The 26,131-nt window shown below is 39.5% G+C and overlaps 1 protein-coding gene across 5 annotated transcripts in view; it reads left to right on the forward strand.

Annotated features, from left to right (window-relative positions):
* Window positions 1–26,131, forward strand: part of PACSIN2 (protein kinase C and casein kinase substrate in neurons 2) — a 58,551-nt gene that overhangs the window by 16,806 nt on the left and 15,614 nt on the right. For all 5 annotated transcript variants that reach the window (XM_030959573.1, XM_030959574.1, XM_030959576.1 and 2 more), the window contains exons 2-5: window positions 10,826–10,936; window positions 21,875–22,031; window positions 22,753–22,988; window positions 23,666–23,821. In XM_030959573.1, coding sequence (XP_030815433.1) covers window positions 10,877–10,936; window positions 21,875–22,031; window positions 22,753–22,988; window positions 23,666–23,821 — 609 coding nt within the window. In that variant the 5' untranslated portion in view covers window positions 10,826–10,876. The remainder of the gene's footprint in view (window positions 1–10,825; window positions 10,937–21,874; window positions 22,032–22,752; window positions 22,989–23,665; window positions 23,822–26,131) is intronic.

The raw sequence follows: 26,131 nt of genomic DNA on the forward strand, positions 1-26,131 counted from the left end.
ATTTAAAATAGCATAAAAGGCTTTCCTTTTCCTGAAAAGTGGCAGCAGGGTAGAAAAGACTATTCTTTGTGAGGTGAGTTGACCAAATTTAAGCATTCATTTCACATTCTTATGTTTACGGATTCTACATTTGAGTGCTTTGTGTGTTTGAGAGCTGTGTAAAGTCACATAACATGTATCCAGATTGCTGAAAATCATGGGGAAGCCTGGCTGCTCTGCTGTGCTTTCTTTTCTAAACCCTTAATAGGATTAGTGAAACCTTTGTGAACCAAAGAAAAACTCTCACCTTGTCCCTTGCCTAACCTGGATGTCATGTGCCTCTTTTAAAGCAACTCCTTGTTTTGGACACTGAAAACTCTTGATTTTTCAGTTGCATTAGGGTTAAAGTAGGTGTAAGTGTACTGTATGTGTTTTTAAAAAACCCCAAACAAACAAACAAACACCCCCCCTTCCTCTCTTTGCTTGTCAAATTCTATGTACAGGGAAGGCCATAAAATATGATCTCTGATCCTAATATTTAAGTATGATACTTCCAGGTAGCTTAGACCAATGAGTTTAGTACATGGTAAGGAGCCAGTTCATTATACTTACTACAAAAAAAAATTACATGTTTTTAGGGAATGTTTAATTCTACTAAGTCAGCAGCTCATGTTTTATGGATTACTAAGTTGTAAGTAGAGGTCTTCTGACCTTGTTGCAGAAATTACCATTTCAGGACCAGAAAATTTAATTGCCTAGAAACATGAGAAGACCTGCCTAAAGTTTACCTCAGATTCACTGAGCTGAAAATCCATTTAAATAGAATTCAAGAGCTTCTTTTGTCAGTGACCATGTTAATGAAACTAAGTATTGAGTAACCTTCTCTCCAACTTTAACACAGCCAGGCTGTCACTCTTGCACCTGGGTTGGGGCAGGAACAGGCGAGAGGCAGGATCGTAACGAAGGCAAAGAAGCTTTATTCAAAAGAACCGCGTGGTTTTTATAGAGTGGTACAATGGATTCTATTCTATTGGCTAACTAACAGAAACATCTTTCTCATGCACGTCCTTGAGAGGAACAGAAAAATAAACTAGAAAAACACGACCTGCAAATTGTTTATCACATGTTTCCAGCTCCTTAAAACTTCTCACAAGCTGCTGTGAGAAACGCTTGCCGTTTCTCTCTCTCTGTCCCATGGCATCCACACCAAGCGATTTAAATTCTCCTAATAGTTCTTTCGAAGCTGCATTCAGTTTGCTTTAAAATCTGAATTAATCTTATTTAATCTTAAATATGAAATACAGTCACATGCTCTTTTGTGCTGTTACAATATAGTATTGATTTTAAACACTTGAACAGATCTTTTATTGTTCATAAATGAATAATTACTTATTTAACTTACTGTAAAGAAGGATAGCTGAAGTTAAATGTGCCTGTGGTTGTTTTCTTTCTGCATTTACGACTTGTATTCTGATGAGGTCTGTACATTTTGTATGAGTTCCAAAAATGAAATTGATGACATGGTGCATAATCTGATGACTGTTAGAGCTGAAAATGTTGCTTTTAAGTTGTAAGGCCATCTTCTTTAGCAGCTTTTACATTGATAGTCTTTTCCCCAAATGCTGAACTACCCTTTAGTGTATTTTGAGAGTCAAAGAATGTTGCATGATGATTTGACCTGCTTTTTGTCAGCATGGCTGTGGCAGTGAGGGGATAATGCCTGCAGAAAAAATTGGTAATTATGGAAACTACTGTTTAAAGCCTTTTCCCAGCTTTGATGTGAGCCAACAGTTATGGAAGTAGTAATTTAATTTTTGCTTTAGGGTACAAGTCCTGGGGTACAGTTCTTTGCCAGCTTTGGTTGTCCCTTGAGCAAAAGCTATACTAGCAATTAATTTCTGGTGTTATAGGCTATTTGTGTTGAGATTTAGCTTAGAAAATTGCTGGGTTTGCTTACTAGAGAGCAAACCATTCAGGTCCCGGGAGTTTTGTGTGGAAATGTGATGTCTCTGTACTGTTTATATCGAGTATAACATGAGCACATTGTGGTCTGTTATTTTACTGTCTGGGGGTGTGGTCTTCTCTTTCACCTTCAGCAATGGCTTTCTGAAACACTCCTTAGGAAGGTCTGTTATTCTTTGCATTTTCTCTTTATCAATGGTAAGGAAATCATCACTTCCCCTTTTCCTTTTATTTTTATCTCCAAAAAGGGACAGAAAAATTCACTAGTACTTGAAGAGTTCACAGATTTTCATGGGTTCACCCATGCAGGTTCTCCTGCCCCAATCAGCCTTCCTAGTTTTTGCCAATCATAGTCATCTGTATCTCTCTAAGATAAGCAGAAAATAGGGTATTCTGGCATGCTGTTAATGCACAGATTTAGTTTCTAACAGTGATTTAGGCTTTGGAAACAAGTCTGTGTTAAAGACCAGGCTGAATTTCGTTCAGGTGAGCTAACTGAATTGGTTCTTTCCTCAAGTAAAGAAATTTATCTCCTCAGTGCAACCTTCAGATTCAGGAAGACTGCCCTGTTTTCCCTTCATTTAGGGGTTTAGATATACTTCTATTCAATGCATGTCAGTATTTCATTAATTAATACTACAGCTCTGTATTTCCTGAGATGGAAAAGTACAGCTTTTGACTATGAAACACTGAAACAACACATCTGTTTCCTAAGTGACGCATCTGCAAAGTGTGCCTACGTGTTTCACTGAAATATTTAAAAACACTCTCCTCCACTGAAGCCAGTTGTATGATTAAAAATACTTCCCTTTAAAATGGACCACCCATGGTCTTACCTAAAGGTTATAGTACACCAAATATTCAGCTTTGCAGCTATACAGAACCATATGATGAGTGAAAACCCTGTGTTATTTTGAGTGCTGCAGTGTGGAGGGAGGAGGAAAGACATTAGCTTGAGCTATAAGATTTTCATCAGCCCACAGGAAGTGCTAAAGTACACGCTGATGAGAGAATTGTGTTTGTGGAAGTGGAGGTTGGGCAGTGCTGTGCAGGTACTGTGGTTATCTGTGCAGTTATGCTTCCCAGCTCCATAGCTGGAAAAAATACTAGTGAATTAAGGCATGCCTTTTCAGGTAAATAGCTTGTAAATAGAATGTGAAATGACTTTCCAAACAACTGCCATAGTTGCTTTTTCCTATCAAAATGTACTCTACTGTGTCACAGCTGATACAAAAGTATTTTTGGCTGAGTGTGATGATTTGCAATGTTTGTTTGAATGTAAGGGAGTGTGTTTATCATGTTTGAACTGATGGCTCTGGGCTCATACAGCCTGCTGTCCACAACACACATCCATTTCTAGAATAGTTGTTGTATTGCTTTTTATTTATGTCCTTTTGTGAGGTTTCTGTTTTGAAGTAGAGCAGTGTTCATGCTGGGTGGTCACATAAGTAAGTTTTGATGTCTGAAGCAGTGCTTCTTTTAATGTTCTATTTTGCTTCTTAATTATAGGCCATTTTAGAGCAGTTGTGTGTGTGTCACTGCTCTCTGCAACTGTTTTGTCAGTACAGCTGGAAATGCTGTTTCATGGTTCCTCTCCTGCAGAATCCATCAATATCCTGCTCTGCACTCTCCTCGTTTTTGCACTGTTGTAAAATTATACTGAAACTAAATATGAAGTATATATGCTTTAGGTATTTCCCTTGACATTTTACAAAAATAAGTTTTCATTATGAGTGTATATAGCAAGCCATCTAATTCCACTAGATTAGGGAATTAAAGGGTCAGTTAAAGGGCGAATTATTTATTTTTAAAACTATCTGGACAGTTAAAGATTTCTTGCTAACTGAATGCTTACAAAGTGTAATTTGCAAGTTGAAGACGTGATCTTTTGCTGCCTTCATGCTTTTTTTGAAACAAACGTCAAAGCATATTTATATCAATTTTATTTATTTAGGAGGGATGGCAAGATATTATGGTTAATTTCATTTTGGGAGACTGACAGGACTTATAAATTAGTTTGTGATATCACAGGCATTACAAAAGTGAACATTCTGAAAGGGTGAAGACCTGTAATTAAATTAAAGTTCTTCCTGCATGTTATCATTTTAATCACTTGATCCTGAACAGTAGAAAACCTCTGATTTGAAAAATCAAAGAATATTTTTTAATATTATTTTAATTGACAAATAAACCTGAGTTCTTCTCCTGGTTTTCTGACAATAAAATTTACTCAAAGCCAAATTTTGTGCACTTTTTTCCTCGCAGTGAAGAAAACATTAATGTGGATTTTTCCCTCATACCTCCAGGTTAAAGAAAAAGCATAGTCTGAAAATGTTAAGGTTTGTTTTAAATACATGCAAATACTTTAAAGCTCCCCACATCACTTCATCAACTTTGCATCTTAGCTGGTATATCTATGCCATTTAAAGCATGTATTTTGCAGTGTTAATAATTTCTGTGATCAGTGTCTAACTTTAAATAAAAACCTCTGCAAAGCCTCTGAAGGCAATTAATAGCTTCCCTGGTTAGAACAAAAATTGCACAATTAAAATAATACACCTACACACATTGGCTTGTCAAGCTGAGAATAAAAAATAATTTTTCCCCAAAGTCAATGTTGCTATTTCAAATATCTCCTGATTAATTGGAAAAATGCAGAGGGAGGCTCTGCTGGCAGCATGTGGGATGGTTAGGTCATGAATGTGCAAAAAGCCAGCATGTGTAACAGCAGCATGTCTAACCAGCATGTCTGGCCACTAATTATGGGGAGGGAGGACAGGAGATAAGAGCTGCTAACTCCAGGGCTCTGCCAGTCTTCTTTGGAGTGTGAGAACGAGCTTTTATTTTACATGGGTGAAACAAATTGTGCAGGCTAAGAGTCATCTTGAGAATGTTGGGTCATTGCCTCATGTTTCAGGTATACTTCTGTACTGTGTGTTATTCCAGTTGCTTGATCAGTAATTTCAAGTTTCATTTCTTTAATAAAATAATCCATAATGACCAAAATGGCTGGTTTTACTCCTTTTATTATGCATTGTGAAATGTATCTGCTGTAAGATTGCATCTCACAGTGTTAATGTGCCTGAAGAGTTTAATTTTAGAGACTGTCTCCTCTCTAGAGTTGTGGGGGATTTTTTTACATGTGGTAATTATCATAGAAGTTTAATCTCTTTAGTGATCTTCTGATGTGTGCTGAAACTATGGCTTGAATGTGTGTTCATGGCTTGTATATTTGGGGCAGTGAATGTGTGCTACTTTCAGTGGTTTCACATTCAGCATTTAAGAGACGTGGGCATGGGCAAATATAATCCAATACCAAGGAGGTCGTTGTGGACCAAGCAACCTTAAACTCAGGATTTCCTTAATTGAGAAGTGCAGAGGGTTATGTTACTCAGGTTATGAATGACGACTATGAACTGATAGCTTTTTGTTATTTAATGTAATTTTACGTTATTTGCTAACTGAAAAATGTCTAGGTGGCAAATTATTCCGTTACCCAAACTAGAAAATCTAGGAATAAACATTGCTCTCCGTCTCAGAGGAGTGTGCCTGGTAGGAAATAAGCTTGCAGAGTCTGTAACAGCATGCATTTCCTAGATTCCTTCCTTTAGTGCTCACGGTTCACCGAATAGGTTGCTGTCAACTTCTTTCCAAAAATCATTTGGTGCATGGCTCTGCCAAATATAACATAGTGGCTGAATTCCCCAAGAAACAGTGTTTCAATTTCCTTTTATGGACTTCTCTCTAGTGTTTGTGTAGTTGTTTTCTCGATGGAGACTAAGGGATTATTTTAAATCCCTGTGGAGGAGGGTGCTATTCTGCCTATTTTATAGATTGAAGAAGAGCTAGGCCCAAGCCATCAATTTGAGACTCTACCTCTAAAAATCTAAGGCCTAACTTCTGTTAATAAAATACAGTCATGTCTACTGATTGCAATTAGAAGACTTCACAGCATTGAGTAGCAGTGATTAATCATGGTTTGATTCATTTCTTCCCTTCACCCAGGGGCTGGAGTTTTTTGATGTCCCTTGAATGTGTAAACCAAACCATTCTTTTTTCCTGTATTTACTTTTCATATTAATTCATGGACTTTACAGTGTCAGTAGCTGTGATTCTTAACAGCTTTTGTTACATGATTTCACAATATTGCTAAAGAAGTTACATCACTTTTTTCTATGTAAACAGTAAACAGATTCCAACCCTGAAGAAACTGAGAACTCTTATGGAGCAAGTTCTTTGGACAAAATAGAAAAGAAAGTAAGATCTAAATTGCTTTATTTAACCAGAGAATGCAATTGGGCATATTCATGGCAGGTACACTTGGTAGCAAACCACAGTAGTTCACACTTAAAGCATAAATTGTATTTATTTCTGTACAAGGAAGTCTTGTCTCCTTCTGTGTGGAACAAAACCTGCGACTTCACTGAATAATAACGAAAAATATTATAGCTTAAATTTCTTAGGAGCAGCTAATTGGAAGTTGAGTCATGTCCTTATACATAAGTAATTCACTCCTTAGTCATGAAACTTGGAATCTTGATGAGTCAGATCCATGGCGAAAAATGCTGTCATTCCAAAAATAAGTTTAAAAGGTAATGTGACCAGGTGCTTTTCCCTTCTAGAAGCTGATAGACCATCTCTGTCTCAGCTTGCATCTCTAGAGTCCTTGGAGAAAATGCATGGCAACACCATTTGATTTTCTAAGTATGGATTCATTTTTTTTCCTTCTGTATCTCGAGGATAGTTAATCACTGGAATAGGTTGCGTAGAGAGGTTGTGCTATCTCCATCCCGGGTGGTTTTCAAGATCCATCTGTATGAAAGCCGTGAGCAACCTGTGCTGATCATGCTTGGAAGATTGTGTCACTCTGAGATGTTTCTCTGTTGTGGACCAGTTTGTCACCCAGGGCCACAAAGCAGCCTATTGTACATGGGATTCTAATTAGATTTTTTTTAATGATGTCTTTTTGAGTATAGTGAAGTATATTTTCAAAATAAACATCTTCCAAAAGAAGTCAGAATGTTAAAATCTCACTTTAAATAACCGTACCTGTTTCACAGTAAGAGTTCATCAAAGTTATTTGTTATTAAAAGCCTGAGGGAGTTTAACTGAAGGATTTCTTTAAAAGCTTTTTGCCATCTTCCTATTGAAAAATGCCTTCAGAGAAATTTTGAGATTCACTGCATTATTTTAGCTTCTTAACAGTGTGCATTTGTTGCACCGAAAAAAACCCCAATTATTTCAACATGAGCAAAGCTAGGGATTTTGCAAATTGCTTTCAAAGTAATATCAAAACCAACTTCTTGAGAGCAGAGGCAGCATCTTGTGTTCAGCTGCTTTTGTGTGTGGTATCTGAAGGTCTACTTGCTTGTTATTAGTTAATATTTTCTAAAATGCTTGTGTGTTAAGCCCTCAGGATGTTTATATCACTTCTTTTCACACAGTGGGGCACTGGCAGTGAGGAAGAAATTCAAGGTCTGTAGCGTAAAGCATGGCTAGAATGTTCCCTAAGAGGAAGCTTAAAAAAAAAAGCCACATTTATTTATTGAGGTCCATTTCCTTGTGGCAAAGATCAATGTATCCTAATTTACAAGAATTGCTTAAAAGTCAGGGCCAAGAAACTGGAGCCTTGTTTGTTTGCATCATTTCCGTAGCTATTACAGTATGTACTGTTTAGGATGGAGTTACTTTCTGCACTTGGACTTTGTGACTTATTTTTAGCCTGTATAAGCTCTTGTGGCTAAAGTGTGCTTGTGACAAAAGGCAGCAGGGGCTCTGAACTGGTAAAGCTTTCTCTGGGCTGCTTTTTTTGATGGCTACAGCACTGTGCTACTGTTTGCTTAGCAGCTGGGGGACAGGGAAAAGGCGCTAAAGAGAAGTGCCTGGAGTTGTGGAATGAGGAGAGAAAGAGTGGATGAAGCCAAACTGTTGTGAGAATATAGGAAGTGGGTGTGGGCACTGTGCTTTCTATGGAGTTATTGGTTCTGCTGCAATCCAGCTGACCAAAAAAACCCCAGCTCTGTGTATGCCGGTGAATCTTGTGGAGAATCTGTGCAGAACTCATCTTTCTTGGTGTATCCATCTAAATTTTCTAGATTTTATGTGACATCTGTAGTTGTTCATAGGTTTTCTTTTATAGTAAAATGGAAGACCCTGCAAAACAAAAAAAAAAGTGCAGTGAACTTTACTTGTGAAACCCCTGCAAATTCACTTGGAGGATAGGAGGACCAAACTCTGACGAAAAATGTGCTAAAGGCCTGGCTTCTGTAATAATTCTGTTTTGTGAGGATAGCATGACTCACACCACTTAATGTTCCTATGTCAGTATACAGTTTATTTTTAAGTAGGGCTGTAAAAACAGTGTTTTTCTGTACCAGTTGTTGCTATGACTTCACAATGTTTCCCTAAATACGCTTGCTCATACTTTCTCACAGCATAGTATTTGGCATATTAAAACCTTAATTCCATCAGTATTTCCTGAGTGCTGATCGTTTTAATGCTTCTATGGAAAAAAAGGATAACTCCATGTATTATGTAGTTCTAGTTGAGGAGGAATAAAAGGGTTTTTTTAAAACCCAATCACCACAACCTGTTCCTTCATTTAAGAAATTGTTCCTGTGTTGAGCTTTTTCAATCTTTCCATGTAACTTTTTAGAGTAAATTTATAGGAATGATATAGTTTAAGCTATTTTGTGAAAGGTAAGTGGACGCTGTATTATTACTTCAGAACATTTTCATTGTCTTTTTTATTTGTAATTGGAGGGAAAAAATACTGCTAGTGTGGTTCCAGAGAGTGGGATGGATGACTCCATGGGATGGGCTGAAACTTTCCTTTAAGTTTATACTTCAGAGTTTCTTTTTCCAAGTTGCTGAACTCTGCAGCTGTTTGACAGATCTCTTCCAAAAGGCAGTGAATACTTTGGTTGAAAGATCTTGCTGTAGAGGAGAAAAACTTCCCTCTTGACAACCTTCGGAACCTCATTCCTGCCTCGTTCTGCATGGCATGCCCGGCTGTTTAATTTTAAACTATTCTTATAAATTGGTCCAGCTAGTTGCAAGCTTACTGCAGTTTGGTTTCCTCCTTATACTGCTTTATAGCTGTCTAAAAAGGATGTGGAAAAATATGCTTGTGCTATCACAGATGTAATCTTTGCTTTCCTCAATGTATTGTAAAAATTGCAAGGGATAAAATTTATCTGGAAAGAACACATTCCATGTAAAGGTGTGCTGCTAGAGAAATTGACAATTGCATAGTGTCTAAACTTTTCCCTCTTGACTCAGTGAAAGCACAGGTGGAAAAGCTGGGGTTTTTTGTAATTACTAATAACATAATTAAAGATTGTTACACTAATATGTAAAAATAATTTGCCTCCATATGATTTTCCTTTCTAGTTTACCATTTTGTAGAACCCTTAATATATTTTGGCTGTCTTTTAAAAATAGAATTCTAACAATTGATGTTCCTGTTGTGGTTCTTAGTTCCATATTCAGTGTTAAGGTTATGTAAGCTTTTTGTGAATTGCATTACGTAAATGAATTGGGTGAAAAACTGATAAGGAGAAACATCTTGTCTTCCCAGCCAGAGTAATTTTGTTATGTTTGTGCTGCAACTGTCCAAAGAATTATTTTGTTTCAGTAGCTGGGTTTTGTTGTGAACAAGTGCCTGCCCTTATGGCATGGTTATTCTCAGTGTATCCCAGAAATGCTAATTTAGTGTTGAATGCTCCTTGCCTGGGAGGCTTTCAGTGTTTTTTCTCTCAACAGCTTGTCATAACCACTGGGCAGCAAGGTCAAATTTGGAGATGTTTTCAGCCCCCTTTTGAAGAGGCCATGGTACTTTAGGGGAAGCAAGATTGACAAGGCAAAAAAAAAAGAGAGGGAGCTTCAACTTACAGACTACTGATAAAAGTATTTATCCACCAAGGGGTGGTAAAATCTATTTACCTGTATATATCCCTGGTAGTAGTTAGAGATAAACTTGTCAGGAGACATCCAAACAGGGGGACCTGGTGAAATATCTGCAGAGATCAGACAGGGATTTGTGTGTGTGTTTAGGGAAGCAGCTGTTTCCTTTCTCTCCTATCTCTTGGTCTCCAGCCCACAAACTGCATTTGTGGATGCAAATGCCTGGATTTTTGTCTCAGTAATGTTTTTGATGTTAATCTTACGTGTTAGCTTAGGGTAACCCTAACCTTTTTCATACCTATTCATTCATAAAGTCATCTGCTTTGATGAGGATAGATTATATTTTTCTTCACTGCAGCTGTGTCTATAAAGTGAAAATGCCTGAATTGTTAAAGCAATGACTTATTTCTAATAAAGCTCAGAATTTGGGGCTGTTGGGTTTTCTGTTTGTTTGTTTTGCTAAAATAGAACAATGACAAGAAGACATTTATTTTTCTTTAAATCAACAAATTTTGGCCTTAAATATTTTTGGTGGGTTTCATTGTGTTACAGATTTCCAGTGGAAAAGGAATAGGACTCAGTGCAGGTTACTGTTGCAGAAGCAAAGGTCAGCTGATTGTCTTGTAGGAATGCATTGAAAGTGGAATAGTTAATGAGTAAGCATCTCGCTGCTCAATCTTTTGTTTATGATAGGAAATTTTATCATTAAATGATATTTTATCATTAAATTATCATTAAATGAACTCAAGAGTCTAGTGAAATGTGATATAAGCAGATGCATTGAGTGTTTTCTGGACAGCCAATGTCAGGATAAGAGCTACAAACTGTGGTAGAAGTTTTCTGTTCCAAAATGCCCTGTGTGGTTACCTTTGGCATCTCTAGATATCAAAATACTGAATGAAGTTGCTTACGATAATTTTTTTTCATAATTCAAAACTCCATTAATAATGCTCATAATATTTTTCCTTATTTTTTACAGATTCTGAAGGTGTTTAAGCTCTGAATACTTACAAGCTCTTCATATATAACAATGTCTGGCTCATATGATGATTCCGTTGGAGTAGAAGTTTCTAGTGATAGCTTCTGGGAGGTAATCCAAATGTTCTGTTCAATATTTTGATTTTATTTTTTACTTGTATCGTAGAAAATCTGATTTTTGTGCACTGTAAGTTGTGGAGAGAGCTGCAATACAAGACACATTGGTTATTGTGATCTGCAGAAATAGCCTTCAGGGTAAAAATTACCTTTTGGACTTTGACCTGTTTCTTTTGAGGGCTTTAATGGGCACAAACTTGAGGATCACCCACTTGGGTATGGTATGAAATTCAGAACTGAACCTTTGTCAGTTTTTATTGTCAAGGAAGGCCTTATGTGAGTAGCTTTTTAAATGATCAGTGTTAAATCTGAAGTAACTGTTCCAAGCTACTGTAAGTATACATAAATTACAAAAGTAAGATACTGTGTGGATGTACTGCCTGACTCCTGTTTGTATCTAGATAGAAGTATAAACTTTCTTGAGACAAGTTATTCTTATCTCAGTGTAAAAGCATACATACAGAAAGAGAATATGAAGTACTTTGTAATATCAGCAATTTGTACTGTGCCAATCTGACAGAGACTTTCAGATGCTGTGATAATTTCCTTTCCTGAAGAAAGGAAAATTCATAAAGCAGAAATACTTTTACAAAAACAAGTCTTTTTCTTTGAGTAAAAAGAAAGGTTTGGCAGTGTCAATACTGACGCAGTTGGAGGTAAGTACACTGTCCAAATTAGCTGTATTCAGTAGGACAAACTTCTGCCATTTTGAGAGGGAGGTCTTTTGAGTTTGAACTATAGCAAACATGAAAATGGCTTGGGGGAACCTGTCTGAATTTACCAGAGACCAATGTTACACAGCTTGGTTTTGGTGACTTGATATTGTACTTCCTTTGAAATGTAAGCTTTTCTAGACTGCTAAACTGTGCTGTTTGTGGTGACAGCATATTACATTTTGATGCAGATCTCCCATGTTTTTTCAGTATATTCTCTAAAAGGCCTAATGCTAGTGAGGGTCTGTTGAGTACAGTTTTTTGAGGAGATGATTACAATTATATTAAATATATCTGTCTCATTTATAAAGAAATTCTTTTAAAGTCACTGTATTTTAAGCCTTGACCCATTTTGTTGTAAGGGTGCTCTGTAGGATGACTGCAGACAGGCTGTGGGACCATTTGATGTATAACCACAAAGATTGTTCTTGTTAAAATGATAATTGGAAAGTCATGGCAATCAGGTGAAATTCCAGGTGACAGGAAAGAGTGAAACATTGTACCTGGCTTTAAAAGGGGTAGAAAGAAGAACCCTGAGAACTACTGCTCTTGGAGGTGTCTCTCAACTGGCTGTGATCCTGAACAATCTGAGCTATCGCGCCTGCTTTGAGCAGGGGATTGGGCTACCTGATCTCCAGAGGGTCCTTCCAACCTCAGTTTTACTGTGTGGTTTGTTTTATGCTGAGGCAACTTCCTCAGCAGGCTTGCTTGTTAGAAGTGTTTCAAAATAAAATGAGGAGGCAGGCAGGAAAAAAGAATTCTGGAGGGATATTTTGATGTGTGTTGCGTATCGTATACTTGGCAGAAGAACATGATTTCTGGCTGGCTGTTCTGTACCAAGCTGTTGTCTTCCATCAGATAATCATGTCTGGAAGCATAAAAGCTGAGTGAGTAAGAATGGCATTTTCTGTAAACTAGGATGATTATGTTTGGACAAATTTGAACTCAAAGAATTAAATCCAATAAAGAATGATCAGAAATGGCAATTACCTTAAATGAAGGCCTTCATGAAGGTTTGTTTAAATGTATTTGGTGCTTATTATAGGTGGCTTATTTGTGTTTGTGCTATTGGCGACTTATTTTACATCATTTTGTAAATATCACTACTTAAGTTTGTTTCCTTGGACTTGTCTGTGTATTCTTTCCAAAAGGTCAGGACTGCAGTCTGTTTCATAAGCAATGTGAATAGACTAATGTGTAGTGCATGAGCATACCTTTCTTTATCCTTGGATAAGGAAATGTTAGACTTCTGTTTAGCAATCCGTTGGTTTCTTTATAGGTTTTTTTGTGCTTTCTCTTTTTTGATGTATAACCACAAAGATTGTCTTGTTAAAATGGTGCTTGGAAAGCTATGGCAATCAGGTGAAATTCCAGGTGACAGGAAGGAGTGAAACATTGTACCTGGCTTTAAAAGGGGTAAGAAAGAGGACTCTGGTAACTACTGACCTGTCAAACTCACCTTTGTGCCTGGGAAGATCATAGGACAGACTCTCTTAGAAGCTCTGATAAGGCACAAGGAGGACAGGGAGGTGATTTGAAACAACCAAGGGCAAATCTTGCATGAGCAACCTTGTGGCCTTTTCCAGTGGAGCAGCTCCATCAGTGGGCAAGAGAAAGGGTACAAGTGTCATTTATGTGGATTGCTGTAAAGCCTTTGGCATGGTCCCCCACAACATCCTTCTCCCCAAGTTGGGGAGACATGGATTCTGTGAGTGGATTGCTGGATGGAAAAGGAATTAGTTGGGTGGTTGCATCCAGAGGGAAGCAATCCGTGGCTCAGAATCCCAAGGGACATTGGTTACAAGTGGTGTCCCTCAGGGGTCCATACTGGGACCAGTATTTAATATCTTCATTAATGGCATAGAGGGATCAAGGGCACCTTCGGCAGCTTTGCAAATGACACCAAGCTGAAGGTGCAGTGACAATCCAAAGGGACCTGGACAAGCTTGAGCAGTGGCCCATGGGAATCTCATGAGGTTTCACCAGACCAAGTGCTGGTGCTGCCCGTCTTGGGCACATCCCTGAGTGTGATGGATCCAGGCAGGGGATGAGCAGAGGGAGCAGCCCTGGCAGAAGGACTTGGGTGGGTGAGAGCTGTGGGTGAGAGCTGGCCCTGCCCCAACCCAGAGCCCCCCTGTGCTGGGCTGCACCCAGAGCCCCAGGGCAGCAGGGCAGGGGGGATTCTGCCCCTCTGCCCCTCTCTGCTGAGCCCCCCCTGCAGGGCTGCATCCAGCCCTGGGCCCAGCACAGGAAGGACAGGGAGCTGCTGGAGCCAGGCCAGAGCAGGGACACCAAGGGGATCAGAGGGATGGAGCAGCTCTGCTAGGAGGAAAGGCTGAGGGAATTGGGATTGTTCAGCCTGGAGAAGAGAAGGCTTTGGGGTGACCTCATTGTGGCCTTGCAGTGCCTGAAGGGAGCCCACAGGAAAGATGGAGAGAGACTCTTGACAAGGGCCTGGAATGACAGGACAAGGGGCAATGGCTTCACACTGACAGAGAGCAGGTTTAGATTGGATATCAGGAAGAAATTCTTCCCTGTGAGGAAGAACCTGGGCAACAGGTTGCCCAGAGGAGCTGTGTCTCATCCCTGGCAGTGTCCAAGGCCAGGTTGCATGGGGCTCTGAGCAAGCTGGGATAGTGGATGGTGTCCCTGCCCATGGCAGGGGGTAGAACTGGATGATCTTTAACATCCCTTCCAACCCAAGCCATCCCATGATACTTCTTGTTTGGAGTCATCTACCCAAACTAAATTTGACTGCTATTTAGTCGAAAACCCATCCTTTTTTATATGTTCTGAATTGGTTGGTTTTTTTCTGAAGACTGCAACTTTGAATTCTGGTCTTAATCTTTCTCAAAAGGGTTAAACAGCTTTGATCAATGTGTTCTGTTTGATTTGATTAGAAAAGCTGTGGTGCCTCTGGAGTGCCAGCTGAGTGCTTTATGCCTCAGGTCATAGGAAGTAAAGAACTCCTAATCAGTTCAGAAGTTGTTTTGTTACTACAGATTCTGATATTTAAACTCTTGTTAGAGGTTTTTCAAGATTTTTGACACAGTACGTTTTTTCTTTGTTTTTAAAGTCAGCTTGCAGTTTGTTAAAAGCCACATTTGTTGATATGTTTTAGTGCCACAGCTGCCAAGCAGTGAATGTATTTGAACTTGGCTGTGGCACAGAAGTGTCAGTCTGGCAGGGTGAGCTTTCAAGTTTGTTCCCTCACACTCCAAAATAGCTCAGATGTATTTACCTTTGAACTGTGCTGCGAAGTCCATCTTTTTCTTAAAGGCATTTGGGAAAGAGTGAGGTGGCTGGCTGTGGGACCTAGCTGAAAAACTGACTGTCAAAGCTGTTTTTTGCTCACTGTATATCTGTTGAAACTAAAACATTTTCAGTTGTTGAAAGTTGGTTGTTCTGTTGAGCTGATGAGAACTGTACCTAATAAAATGTTGATAAGTGACCTTCAAAACTTTAGCCATTGCCATTGACAGAAATTTCATTGTCTTTAGGATGTGAAACACTTTGTTCTCTATCAGTTTGCTGACTCTAGAAGGCTTTGGATTCTTTTGGAACTGTCACTGCCTTTGCTATGGTTTCTTACTAAAAAATGTAAATCTGGAGTCTGTAGTTGCCTGGTAGTAGATTTGCTACTCTAACCTTGTCTGGTTGCATATCCTCAGACTGTCCATGGAGCAGTTCAATACAGGTTACTTCATCTGTTAAACTTTTTTATTAAGTTGCTATTTCAATACTGTTCATGGAAATTTCCAGTTCTGGCACATAGAGTTAAGTTCAGTGCTGGAAATACAATACAAATAGTAACTTGTTTCCTCTAAAGGTTAATAGTTTTTATTACAACATAGATATTGTTATCAGGTTCTGATTTGTGGTTGGGAAATTGCTGTCTTGTTGAAAGGGAATTGGAGAAGTTGCTGTTTGAACTTGTGTTCATGGTGATGGCTTACTGTAGATCTGGCAGTCAAAAAATATGGGTAGGTCAAGGCTTAGGCAGGGGTAGTATCTTGTATCAGAACAGCTGATGTGAGTGAAAAAACAAGCTTTCAGAATTATACGTGTTCGTTAAGTGTGCCAAAGAAATAGCAGCACCTTTCTTAATTAAATGGAAGGGTTTTTTTGTATTGGGTAAAACCAAGATACTACTTTAAGGCTTTTTGTCTTCTAGCAGGATGACAAATCTTTTTCAGTAGAACAAATCCTTTTCTTCTTTAATTTCTTTAGGTGTTTAGTCAATAAAAGTACTTTAGGAGTCAGAGAATTTTGTATGTGTTTTAATATAGCTTGCTTAGAGAACAAAGAATTGCAAAACATGAAGAAAAGACTTTCTGAAGGGTAATTCTCACAATAGCACTGGAGAATTTCATCAAAGTTTCAGTTGTAGTAGTGTCTTAAATTGCCTAAGAGATGGAAATTTCACTCTCCTAATTTATTTTTCTGTCAAGCCTCAATGTACCTTGGTGTGTCTGGTTAAGCTCATGACTCTCTCTGGGTGTGGAAATCCTAGAGACTGAGGAATATGTCGATATGCTCCAAGAAGGGATTCCTTCATCTGTTTTGATTGGCTGACAAGGATGATGTGCTCTGGGTAATCAAAGATTGTTGCTGATTGCCTGAAGCGGGTGGCAGCAGGTTTTCCAAGGGAAAGTGGAAAAGGTACAGTTTGAAAGCCTTTCTGTTTCTTTCTCAGCTATCATATGGTGTTTAAGCATTTGCATGACTGCTGTAAATGCATCATAATCATCTAGGGCACTTTCTGCATCCAAAAATAGACCAGTCCAAAAACTGGTTAGTTCCAACATTGTGTTGCTTTAGTTAAACATGAGAAGTGGGCATGAGACCTATTGGCCTTGTCCTGCTGGAGTAGTTTGGAATGTCTATGAAGGAATTTGGTATATTAATAATTAACAAAATGCATCATAAAGTTTGCTTTCTGTTTATTAAGCTCCAGTCTTATGCTGGCAGTCACTATCAGGGATCTATTAAAAGAAAAACACCTTGGGCAAGATGAGACCAATGCTCTTGTTCAGTTACATACCTGTGAAGGTAAGAAAGCCAATGAGTGAGTGTTCCTAGAGATCAAAGTGGAAGTGTATGCATATCTTGTAAGGTAAGACATCAAAAGGAGCAGCTCCCCTGCCTGTGGAGGCACTTACTTTAAATGAGCTTTAGGTCCCTCACAGACTGTGTGTTTCCTTATCTCCCTGACTTTCTGCTAACATCAGCAGCATGGAGCCCATTTATTGCAGGGGTGTTTCAAACACCTACTTACCCAAACAGAAATAGTCACTGAACAGCTGCTAAACCTGCAGCTGGGATTATTTTAGCCCTGTGAGTGATTCCCTTGGAGGACAGGACCTGGTGTGCATTCTGAAGTGCTGAACACAGGGCTTTTGTTGCATTCTGAAGGATTTGCTGACAATCCATTAGCAATATAAGACTTTCAACCTCTCAAAGTAGAAGTTGATCCCCTGTGTAGTATGGATGAATTAAATTTAGCCTCTGTTTGCATTGCCATTGTCCCCTGCCCCCTCCTAACTACATAAAAAACCAACGAACAAACAACTAAAAATCTCCTAACCAAAACAAAAACCCCAACCAACCAAAGCAAGACCCAAATGCAACATTCTGGATAAAAATATTTGGATTCTGCAATAGTGGATTCCTGTCACATAGTTGTTTTTTAAATCTCCTCCTAACTTTGAGCAATGGAATGTTTTTCATTTATGTTGCCAGTGTTTGCTTTACTGGTGTGTTTGGCTTAAGATTTTGTGTGTTTAAGAGCTTCCTCAGGATTTTTCTTGTAACCAGGGGTGAATTTGTATGCATAAACTTAAACTTACTCAGAGATAATAATGCTCATAGGTACTTGGACTGTGTGTGCTAATTATGCACCAAGATAATTATTCTTATTTACAAAAACCACACAGTGGTTGTAGATGTTTAAGCTGGTTGAAATGTTTGGACACTTCCCGTTTGACGTAGCTGGAAAGAAATTTTCCTCACGGTTAAATGGAATGCTGGAAATAGTGTGTGTCCCTGTGTTGGCCATTGGTATGTGTGGGTTTGACTATGAACCTTTAAAGCTTATTATTCCGTTTCATACCTAGGAGTATTTGTCCCTAAAAATACCTTGTTGCATTTCTTTTAATGGTTCCAGTTCATAAAGGCTGATTTGTTATGAATAAGCTCTGCAAGCTTGGAAAAAGAGTTGGCAAATCTATCTTCAGGCATTTGAGACTCCTGAAGTATTTGTGGTATAATGTTTGTTGTGGTGTGCTGAAATTACCTAACAGTAATAGGTTTAGCAATAGCTGAATGTTTGCCACCTTCTGGGCAGTTAACAAATGAAAATACTCTTCTTTTTTCTCTCAGTGTACCAGAAAAACCTGCAAGGTGTGTTTAACACTCTAGGCTTTTGTGCTGCTCTATGAATATGCCTTAAAATAAAAAACAGAGTCTAACAGTTGAGGTGAAGGAGCCTACATAATTTAAGACTCTCCCTTTGTGTTTAGTGCTGTGAAATTGTAGAATAATGAAGTTGCCAACTCTTAGATAAATTCCCACTCAAGATCCTATCAGTGGCAGTGCTTGGCTCCCTTGGTAAAAGGCAAGCTGCCTGCACTGCCAACTATAGGATGATCAGAGGGTGCCTCTGGGGTTTTTTCTGGACCTTACAGATTCCCTAAATCTTCGATTTGGCAGAGGATTTGAGGTGACATTGCTGTGCTCATGCCTGAGAGGAAGTTATAAAATCAGAAGGAATGCTTTCTTGGTTAAGCTACATGGAGACCTGACAGCATCTAGAGTGCCTGTAAGAGATAAATGGGGCAAAATAGGATCAACTGAGATTTATTAGCAAAACTCAGTTTTGGGTTTTTTGGTGGTGTTTTTTTTTTTTGCAGTGGAAAAGGGTTAAAACTGATGGTTAATTCAAATTAGCACAGGTAGAAAGAATGACTCAAAACTATGAATCACAATTTTCCCAGAATGGACTGATTGCATCCAAAAAGTGACCATTATAATGGTATTTTTAAGAAGTAAACTCTTGATTATTTCCTTTTAAAGTGTTTCTGACAACTAAGGGTAAACAGCAAGTGAATTTGATATCATGTAATAAACTATCTCTTTCAGATGGATGTATTGTTTATGCTAAAATGAAAGCGGGCTATAGTTTTTAAATATCTATTGTTCTACTTGAAATGGTAAGAAAGTTTGTAGTCTTACAAGTTACTTTTCTGAAACAAATATTTTATGTGTAGGATGTGAAGACTTAGAACTTCATGTCATAACTTCATTCATATCTTAGTTGTCTGCTGTCTGTTTAGCAAGAAATAGTGCAATGCTCAGAATGATCAGGAAATTATTCTAACTAGCAAAATCATGTATGTTCATGTACTGTACAGGGCTAATTGAGAAGTGTGAAAATTGCCAGGTATTATGTAAAATGGCTCTGGCTGGAACAAAGAAGCAAAGGATTTTCTTTGTTTGTGTTGTTCCTGATGAGTTGCTACAAATAAAAGAATTCTTCATTTTTAATTTGCTCAAATACTTCTTGTGAAGGGGAAGGGGGAAGTCTTGCAGAATTTACCATTTGCCTCAGAAATTGGAGAGAAGAGTCTTGAATAAACAATGTATAAGATAATGTTTTTCAGAGTTCAGGGTGTCTTGAGTGTGCTTCTAGATTTTTTATTTATTGTTTTAACTTCTCTACAGTTAATCTAGTAGTTCCTTGGCAACTTAAAGACTGAAATTATTTTCCCTTTACTTGGCTCTGTGGCCTAAGGACCTTGTGTCTCAAATCTTATGTCCTACAGTGACAAGCTGCACATTCCACATCTCTAAAATGTCTCATTGCAGTGTCCCTAACTTAAAATGCAATTTTTAAAAGAAGCCACTAGGTTTTCAAAATGTTATATGCCAAGTTATATAACTTATGTTCTCTGTCATGGAACACAGAAAAAATGGCATATTTCCAAAATTCTAGCATTCCTGATAGGGCAAATTTCAGTGTAAAAGGCTTTCTTTGCAATACCAGGTTATTTTCTAGTATTGTGGGCCTTGTTCCTCTTTATACTGATTCTAAACGGTGATGCTGAGTTCCTTCAGTGCTCCTGTGAGGAGGAGGACGAGGTGGTGGGTGAATTATCTGTGGTGTGCATGCAGCTCTTTAAAGGTGCCCTTATGTGATAGCAGTGAATGGTCACAGGTAAACTCAGTTCAGTTCTCTGAATATCTGCCTGAAATTTGGCAACTGCTTGATGTTACCATGAGGTTAGAGTTTGCTCAGAATGAAAGGATTAAATATACCACAAGGCAGCCAGCTGTCATTCAATATTACCATTTAAAATGCTAATTTAATAGTGAGAATTTATGAAAGGAAATGTTCGTGCTACAGACATAAATCCCTGGGCACATAACTGGAGACACAAATTGATGCTAATATAAGGCTTCAGTAGTTGTGCCAAGTTAACATAACCTGTTTTGAAAGTCTGCTTGATTGTGAACCTACAGCTGGAGTAATTCTGAGCAGATGAATGATTTGTCTTTCATTACAAAGACTGTAGATGTTCTTGGAGGTATTTAATTCCCTTAACATTTTGATTGCATATATAACTGCCTACTTCTCCATTTCCATTTCTCCTGAAAATAGAAGGTTATTTTTCATGCTTTCTTGGTAATAGATGCAATCAGTTGACATGGATGCATTGACTCTCTCTGATAGCTTCTTATCTTCAGTTATATTGTGGCTTATGTTTAAATGGGCAGGGGGGGTGTGTATGCATTTGATTAGACAAATCAGTGACTGCTAGCTAATGCCTTACTTAGATGCTAACTAAATTCCTTTGATCTGTTGAAATGGATCTAGTCTAAACCAAAAAACATGCTCAGATGAATTCTTTGGAGCCACTAAGAGAAATGGTTTTGTCATATCATTAATGGTTTTGATTTTATTTTTTCCCCAGATTTAATGAGAAGACCTAGCATATGTCTGTATTTATAGTATAGTCATTTATTCATCCAGCACTTAGTATAGGGATTTTTCCCCCCTTTTAAGAGTATACCATTGTTCTCAAACAAATGGCTTGCATGTGCGTCTGCTGACAAAATTCCGAATAAATGTGAACCTAAAAGTTGGATGTTTTTCTCTGTCAGATGTGAAGCAGATATGATTCAAATGTAAAAATGACTAACACACGTTGAGTATTTGAATATTTAATCTACTGCCTTGCTGCTAATCTTTGTTTTTCAGTCAGGTGGTTTGGACAGATAAGAAACTGGCTGCAATATTTAATAGCCTGTGCAAGTTCTCTTAACAGAGTTCTTAGGTCTTGTTTAATGTTTACAAAAGCCAGCCTGAGTGACCTTGAATTCAGTGGAAATGTTACTCTGGGAGCAGTGTAAGGCTTTCTTCCCTTTCAGACATTTAGATTTGTTATTCCACATTGCTGTGTGCACAAGAGTGAAAGGGGAGTGTTAATTGTATCATGGATGTTCATTATATGGTGTACGTTTTGCTCCATGTCCTCATTTTATTATCGGTTGTACAATGAGCAACTGTGGGGTTTTTTTTCCCTTTAGTATTTACAATTCTAAGTGTGGTAATTCCACATCGTTGCTGTCAGTATCTTCCCACATTAAATTCTAGAGTACACTTTGGAAATAATTGCTATCTGGTTTTTCAGCAGTGACTGCATTCTTAAAAACTATTATTATGGTTGATAGATATGTTGCAATGCTCCTTTGTATGTCTCTGCAGTTTTATTAATCCTGAAAGACTAAACACAGCATAAAATTAAGGTATTAGGTACTTGATAATGAATATTGAAGAGGGAAAGAATACTCTCTTATTTCTCTTAATTTTCTTCACTATCTAGAGCATTACTAAGAAATAATAATGCAGAACAATTGCGGTGACTGCCCAAAATTACATTGCAGACTTAATAAAATGTAATAAAGCTTTCACTTTTAAAATTAACAACTTTTAGCCTTTGCTGCATTGTTGCAGTTAGGTTTTATGATTAATTTATGATTAATTTTAATGTTTCAGTTAGGTTTTATGATTAATTGATTTAAGATAAATGAACCTGATTCCATAATTGATTATTTCCTGCTGTATTATCTTCCTCTTAGTTTACAGTATTTCTGTTAATTAAAGGTTTATCTTGTTTTCAGAGCTTTCAAGCAGAAATTAAGTATTTGTCTCTTGGTAGGTTGGAAATTACAAAAGGACAGTAAAACGAATTGATGATGGCCACAGACTTTGCAATGATCTCATGAACTGTATTCATGAACGGGCACGGATAGAGAAGGTCTATGCTCAGCAGCTCACAGAATGGGCTAAAAGGTGGAAGCAACTCGTGGAGAAAGGTAATGCTGAGTTTGAACTCTGACAACTTTCACAAATAGAAAAAAATGTTTTTATATATATTTGTTTGGTAAGTACAAAGTAGAAATACTGTATGTTTTAGCCTATAATGGAGTTTTTCAAGAGGCTCAGTAATGTCACAAATGACCAAGCTTTTTTGGATTAAAACCCAACCAAGCAAAGCCCTGCTTTTTTGCAAGTTCACTTGCTTCTTGCTGAAGCAGATGAATCTTGACTCCAGTACCGAGTTATGTTCTAGAGAACTGTCTGTTTCTCAGTAATTACCAGTACAGTTTGAAAAGGGATTCTGAATAACAAGGGGGCAGTGACTGTGGCGAAAAACTGGTAATTAAAGACCTGGGCATTGCTCTAATGGAAGGCTAAGGTGATGCTATTTGATATATTCTGGAATAGTTTATCCTTCCATGGTTATTCACCCCTCAAAAAGTATGTTGAGAAACTGAAGGCAGTTCAGTGGAATACGTGGAATACTAAGAATTGTGGTACAGGGCTGAGGACTCCAGACTAAATGAGTATTATTTTTTTCTGGCTTAAAAGTTTGTAATACTCTAAATTTATATGAAAAGAAATTGTTCCCTTTTCTAGGTTTGCATCAACATTGTTTACAAGTGAATATAAATCAATAGTTTCAGGTAGTTTCTTGGGAATATAAGTTCCATGTGGGTGATGGTTTCTGAGAATGACACTTTTTGTTGTGTTTAGGCCCACAGTATGGAACAGTAGAAAGGGCTTGGTGTGCTTTTATGTCAGAAGCTGAAAAAGTGAGTGAACTACATCTAGAAGTAAAAGGTTCACTGATGAATGAAGATTTTGAAAAAATCAAGAACTGGCAGAAGGAAGCCTTTCATAAGCAAATGATGGGAGGATTTAAGGAAACCAAAGAAGCAGAAGATGGATTTAGGAAAGCTCAGAAACCCTGGGCAAAAAAGCTGAAAGAGGTACAGCAGTAGATTATGTATTAGATATCCTGTGTTATCATATACTAATGTTTTAAATCTCTATAAGGGAGTAAACTCCCTATTCTTTCTGCTGGACCCTCCTTTCTCTTAAAGATCTCTTGCTTTCTGTCCTCTTCTGAAAATAAATATTTTTCTCTTGGTCTCTCCTAATCTTGGTGAATTCAGTGAAAATCTGGGAAAAGTGAAATTTAAGCTATCATTTTAACACTATCTTATTTCATGCAATTGAAAGTTATGAATTGCTCAAATAAATGAGGGAAAATGTATTTGTGGGTTTCCCCCCTCTCATATAACATTATTCTTAAATAACAGGTTGGTAGAAGAAGGGGGAGCAGGTGAATATGGGCATGAGTGAGAAGTGTTTAGTTGGGGACTTTCTGTAAAGCTTTTGTTGAGTCTGTTCAACACTTCTCTAAGCTGTGTGAGTGGCATTTCTTGTATGGTGAAAGAATGCTCCAATGATTTCCTTATGGTGATTCTTATGTGTTGTTCATTCTTTGGCCTAAATGAAAACAATTTCCCCCTCTCCCCCAAAAAAGAAAAATCATCCTGAAAACAAAATCTGACCGTTTCTTCGTTGCAACATGATTTTATGGCTAAGTTTTTATGGTTGCTGTAGACTGTTCCAGATGCAAAGATTCAAACCCCTTTTATAGGTGGAAGCTGCAAAGAAAGCTTACCATGCTGCCTGCAAGGAGGAGAAACTGGCTATATCCAGAGAAACAAACAGCAAAGCTGATCCAGCACTGAATCCTGAGCAACTCAAGAAATTACAAGACAAAGTGGAGAGAAGCAAACAAGATGTACTAAAGGTATACTGAATGTTTTTTTGGTTTTGTTTTTTATGCACACCTATAGCTTGTGCAAATTTAAGCTTTTTTTTCCTCCTGAATGTGCTGTGAACACCAGTTCACATAGCATAGTCAGTTCCAGTTCTGTACCAAAGTTTAATTTTCTCCCAAGAATGTGTTCTTGCCAAATTTTTCTTCTCTGAAGATGAATAATGTATGGCCTCTATTTCATTTAAGTACTTTTGTCACAGACATTTCTTTTATGAAAAATCCTCTCTTAGGATTTTCCTGCTGAAGCTGAGAAGTTCAGCAGCCAGACATAAACAATAGGTTATCTGCTTCTGTGGAATGCAGCAGGTCAGTTCTGGATTGGCCCAGATTGAGTGTTTGGAGGTAATGGCCAATCGGAACTGAGCTCTCGGACACAGTCCGAGAGAGCAAGGTTTGTTGATCATTCTTTACTTTCTATTCTTAGGTAGCTAGCAGCTTCTGGAAACTCTCCTTTTCATTTTCTTTTTAGTATAGTTATAATAGATGTATATATCATAACTTAATAAATCAAGCCTTCTGATCATGGAGCCCATCTCGTCTCTTCCTTCACCCCGAAAACCTTGTGGCCAACCGGCGACAATTGGTGACCCCTCGTGTTTCTGAGGACATTTATCACTTGGTGAGACCCCAGTGCTGCATTTGGGTAAACCATTGTGGATGGCACAGGTGACCACAGAAGTGGATTTAGCCAGGAGCTGAAGAACCGAAGATCCAGATTTGGACAGAGTTCACAGCAAGGCTGACCACAAAAAGGACCTTTTGAAGCCTCCAGGAAGATGCCCAGAGAGCCTTACAGCCTCGAACAGGAGCTGGCCAGAGAGTGCTGGATTCTCTCAGAAGGTACTATTGGGTTTTCCCTTCCTGAAGATGCTGCCCTGCGATGGTGGTGGCTGGAAAAGTGGACGAATTTTCCTACTGAAACAGAGGTCCATATCTCTCCGTCAGAGGAGAGACAAATTTCCCTCTGGCAAAAATGGGGTAAGGAGGATGGAATTCTCCTGTTGACAAAAGATTTATATGACTTTTTTCGATGGGCAAAGTTCTTTAGATTTTTTACTAATGTTCTATATGCATTGGATTCGTATGTATGGGAATGCATGCAATTTGTCTGCCAAGCTGTTTGGGGTCGGACTTCCCGTGTTCCTCACGTTTATCCCGTCTTCATGGCTTTGTTCCCGGTTTTGAAACGAAAAGCAGCTGCCTTTCCCTGGATCGTGAAAGCGAGGGGCAAGCGCCGTTCCCCCGATTCACGGGGACGACCCTTCGGAGGGGGACAAACGGCTGCTTCCCCAGCCCCCCGTCCCAGCGGGGGGCGAAGTTTCGCCCGGCGCTGAAGTTTTTTTTCCTCCGTCTTCGGCGCATGCGCAGATGGGGCCACCTTCTCCCTCCCCCGCCGCTCTCGGAGAGGGTTTGGCGCGCCGCCGCAGCCAGCGCTGCCGGCCCCACTACGGCCGGTTCCGTGGACTCCGCCCTCCCAGAGGGCGGCGGCACCGGTACGACTGACGAGCGGGGCCGCCCCGCCGGCGCCCCCCGCGCGGCCCCGGCGGCGGCAGCGCCGGCCGCGGCACCGGCCATGGCTCCGCCCCCCGTGGCCCTGGCGTTGCTTGGTGACGACGGAGACGCGGCGGCTGCTTCCGTCCGGGCGGGTCACGAGCTCCCGCCACCTCCTCCTCTGTCTCCCGGGCCGGCTTCGCCGTTTTTGCAGACCGCGGCTGCTTCCGTCCTGGTGGAAGACGGGCTCCCGCTGGCCCCACAATCTCCAGCGGTCACGCTTTTGCCCGCAGTGCCGAGGTCGGAGGTTGCACCTGAGAAGAGCGACCCGCCGCCCCCTCCGGCCCTTCCCGGGCCGGCCCCACCACTTTCTGCGGCTGAACCAGACCCCCCAGCAGTCCAACCGTATCCCGCCGACCCGGTTCCAGTCCAGGATGATGCCGAGTGCGGCGATGAGCCCGCGGGACCGCCGTCAGAGCTGCCCGCCCCAGAGGTTCTGGCACCTTCGGAGGCCCCGTCCCCTGCACCCAGCATGGCTCCCACCCCGAGTTTTTCGGGCTGTCCCAGGGCTGTCCCTGCGGGAGGAGCTGGGACAAGGGAAGAGGGCTTCAGCCTCCCTTTCCGTGGAGCAGGTGTTGCTCGTCAGCTGAATGCTGGCGTAGCCAAGATCCCTGCCTTCAAAATTAGCGTTTTTGGGGGGTTTGGGGTCCCTCCTTGGAAATTGTCATCTCTGCCGCCCCTTGTGCGCCCCAGTGGCGAGGGGACGGTGGGTCCCAAGGGGTCTGCCTT

Source organism: Camarhynchus parvulus, chromosome 1A, assembly GCF_901933205.1.
Source record: "Camarhynchus parvulus chromosome 1A, STF_HiC, whole genome shotgun sequence".
Taxonomy (NCBI): Eukaryota; Metazoa; Chordata; class Aves; order Passeriformes; family Thraupidae; genus Camarhynchus; species Camarhynchus parvulus.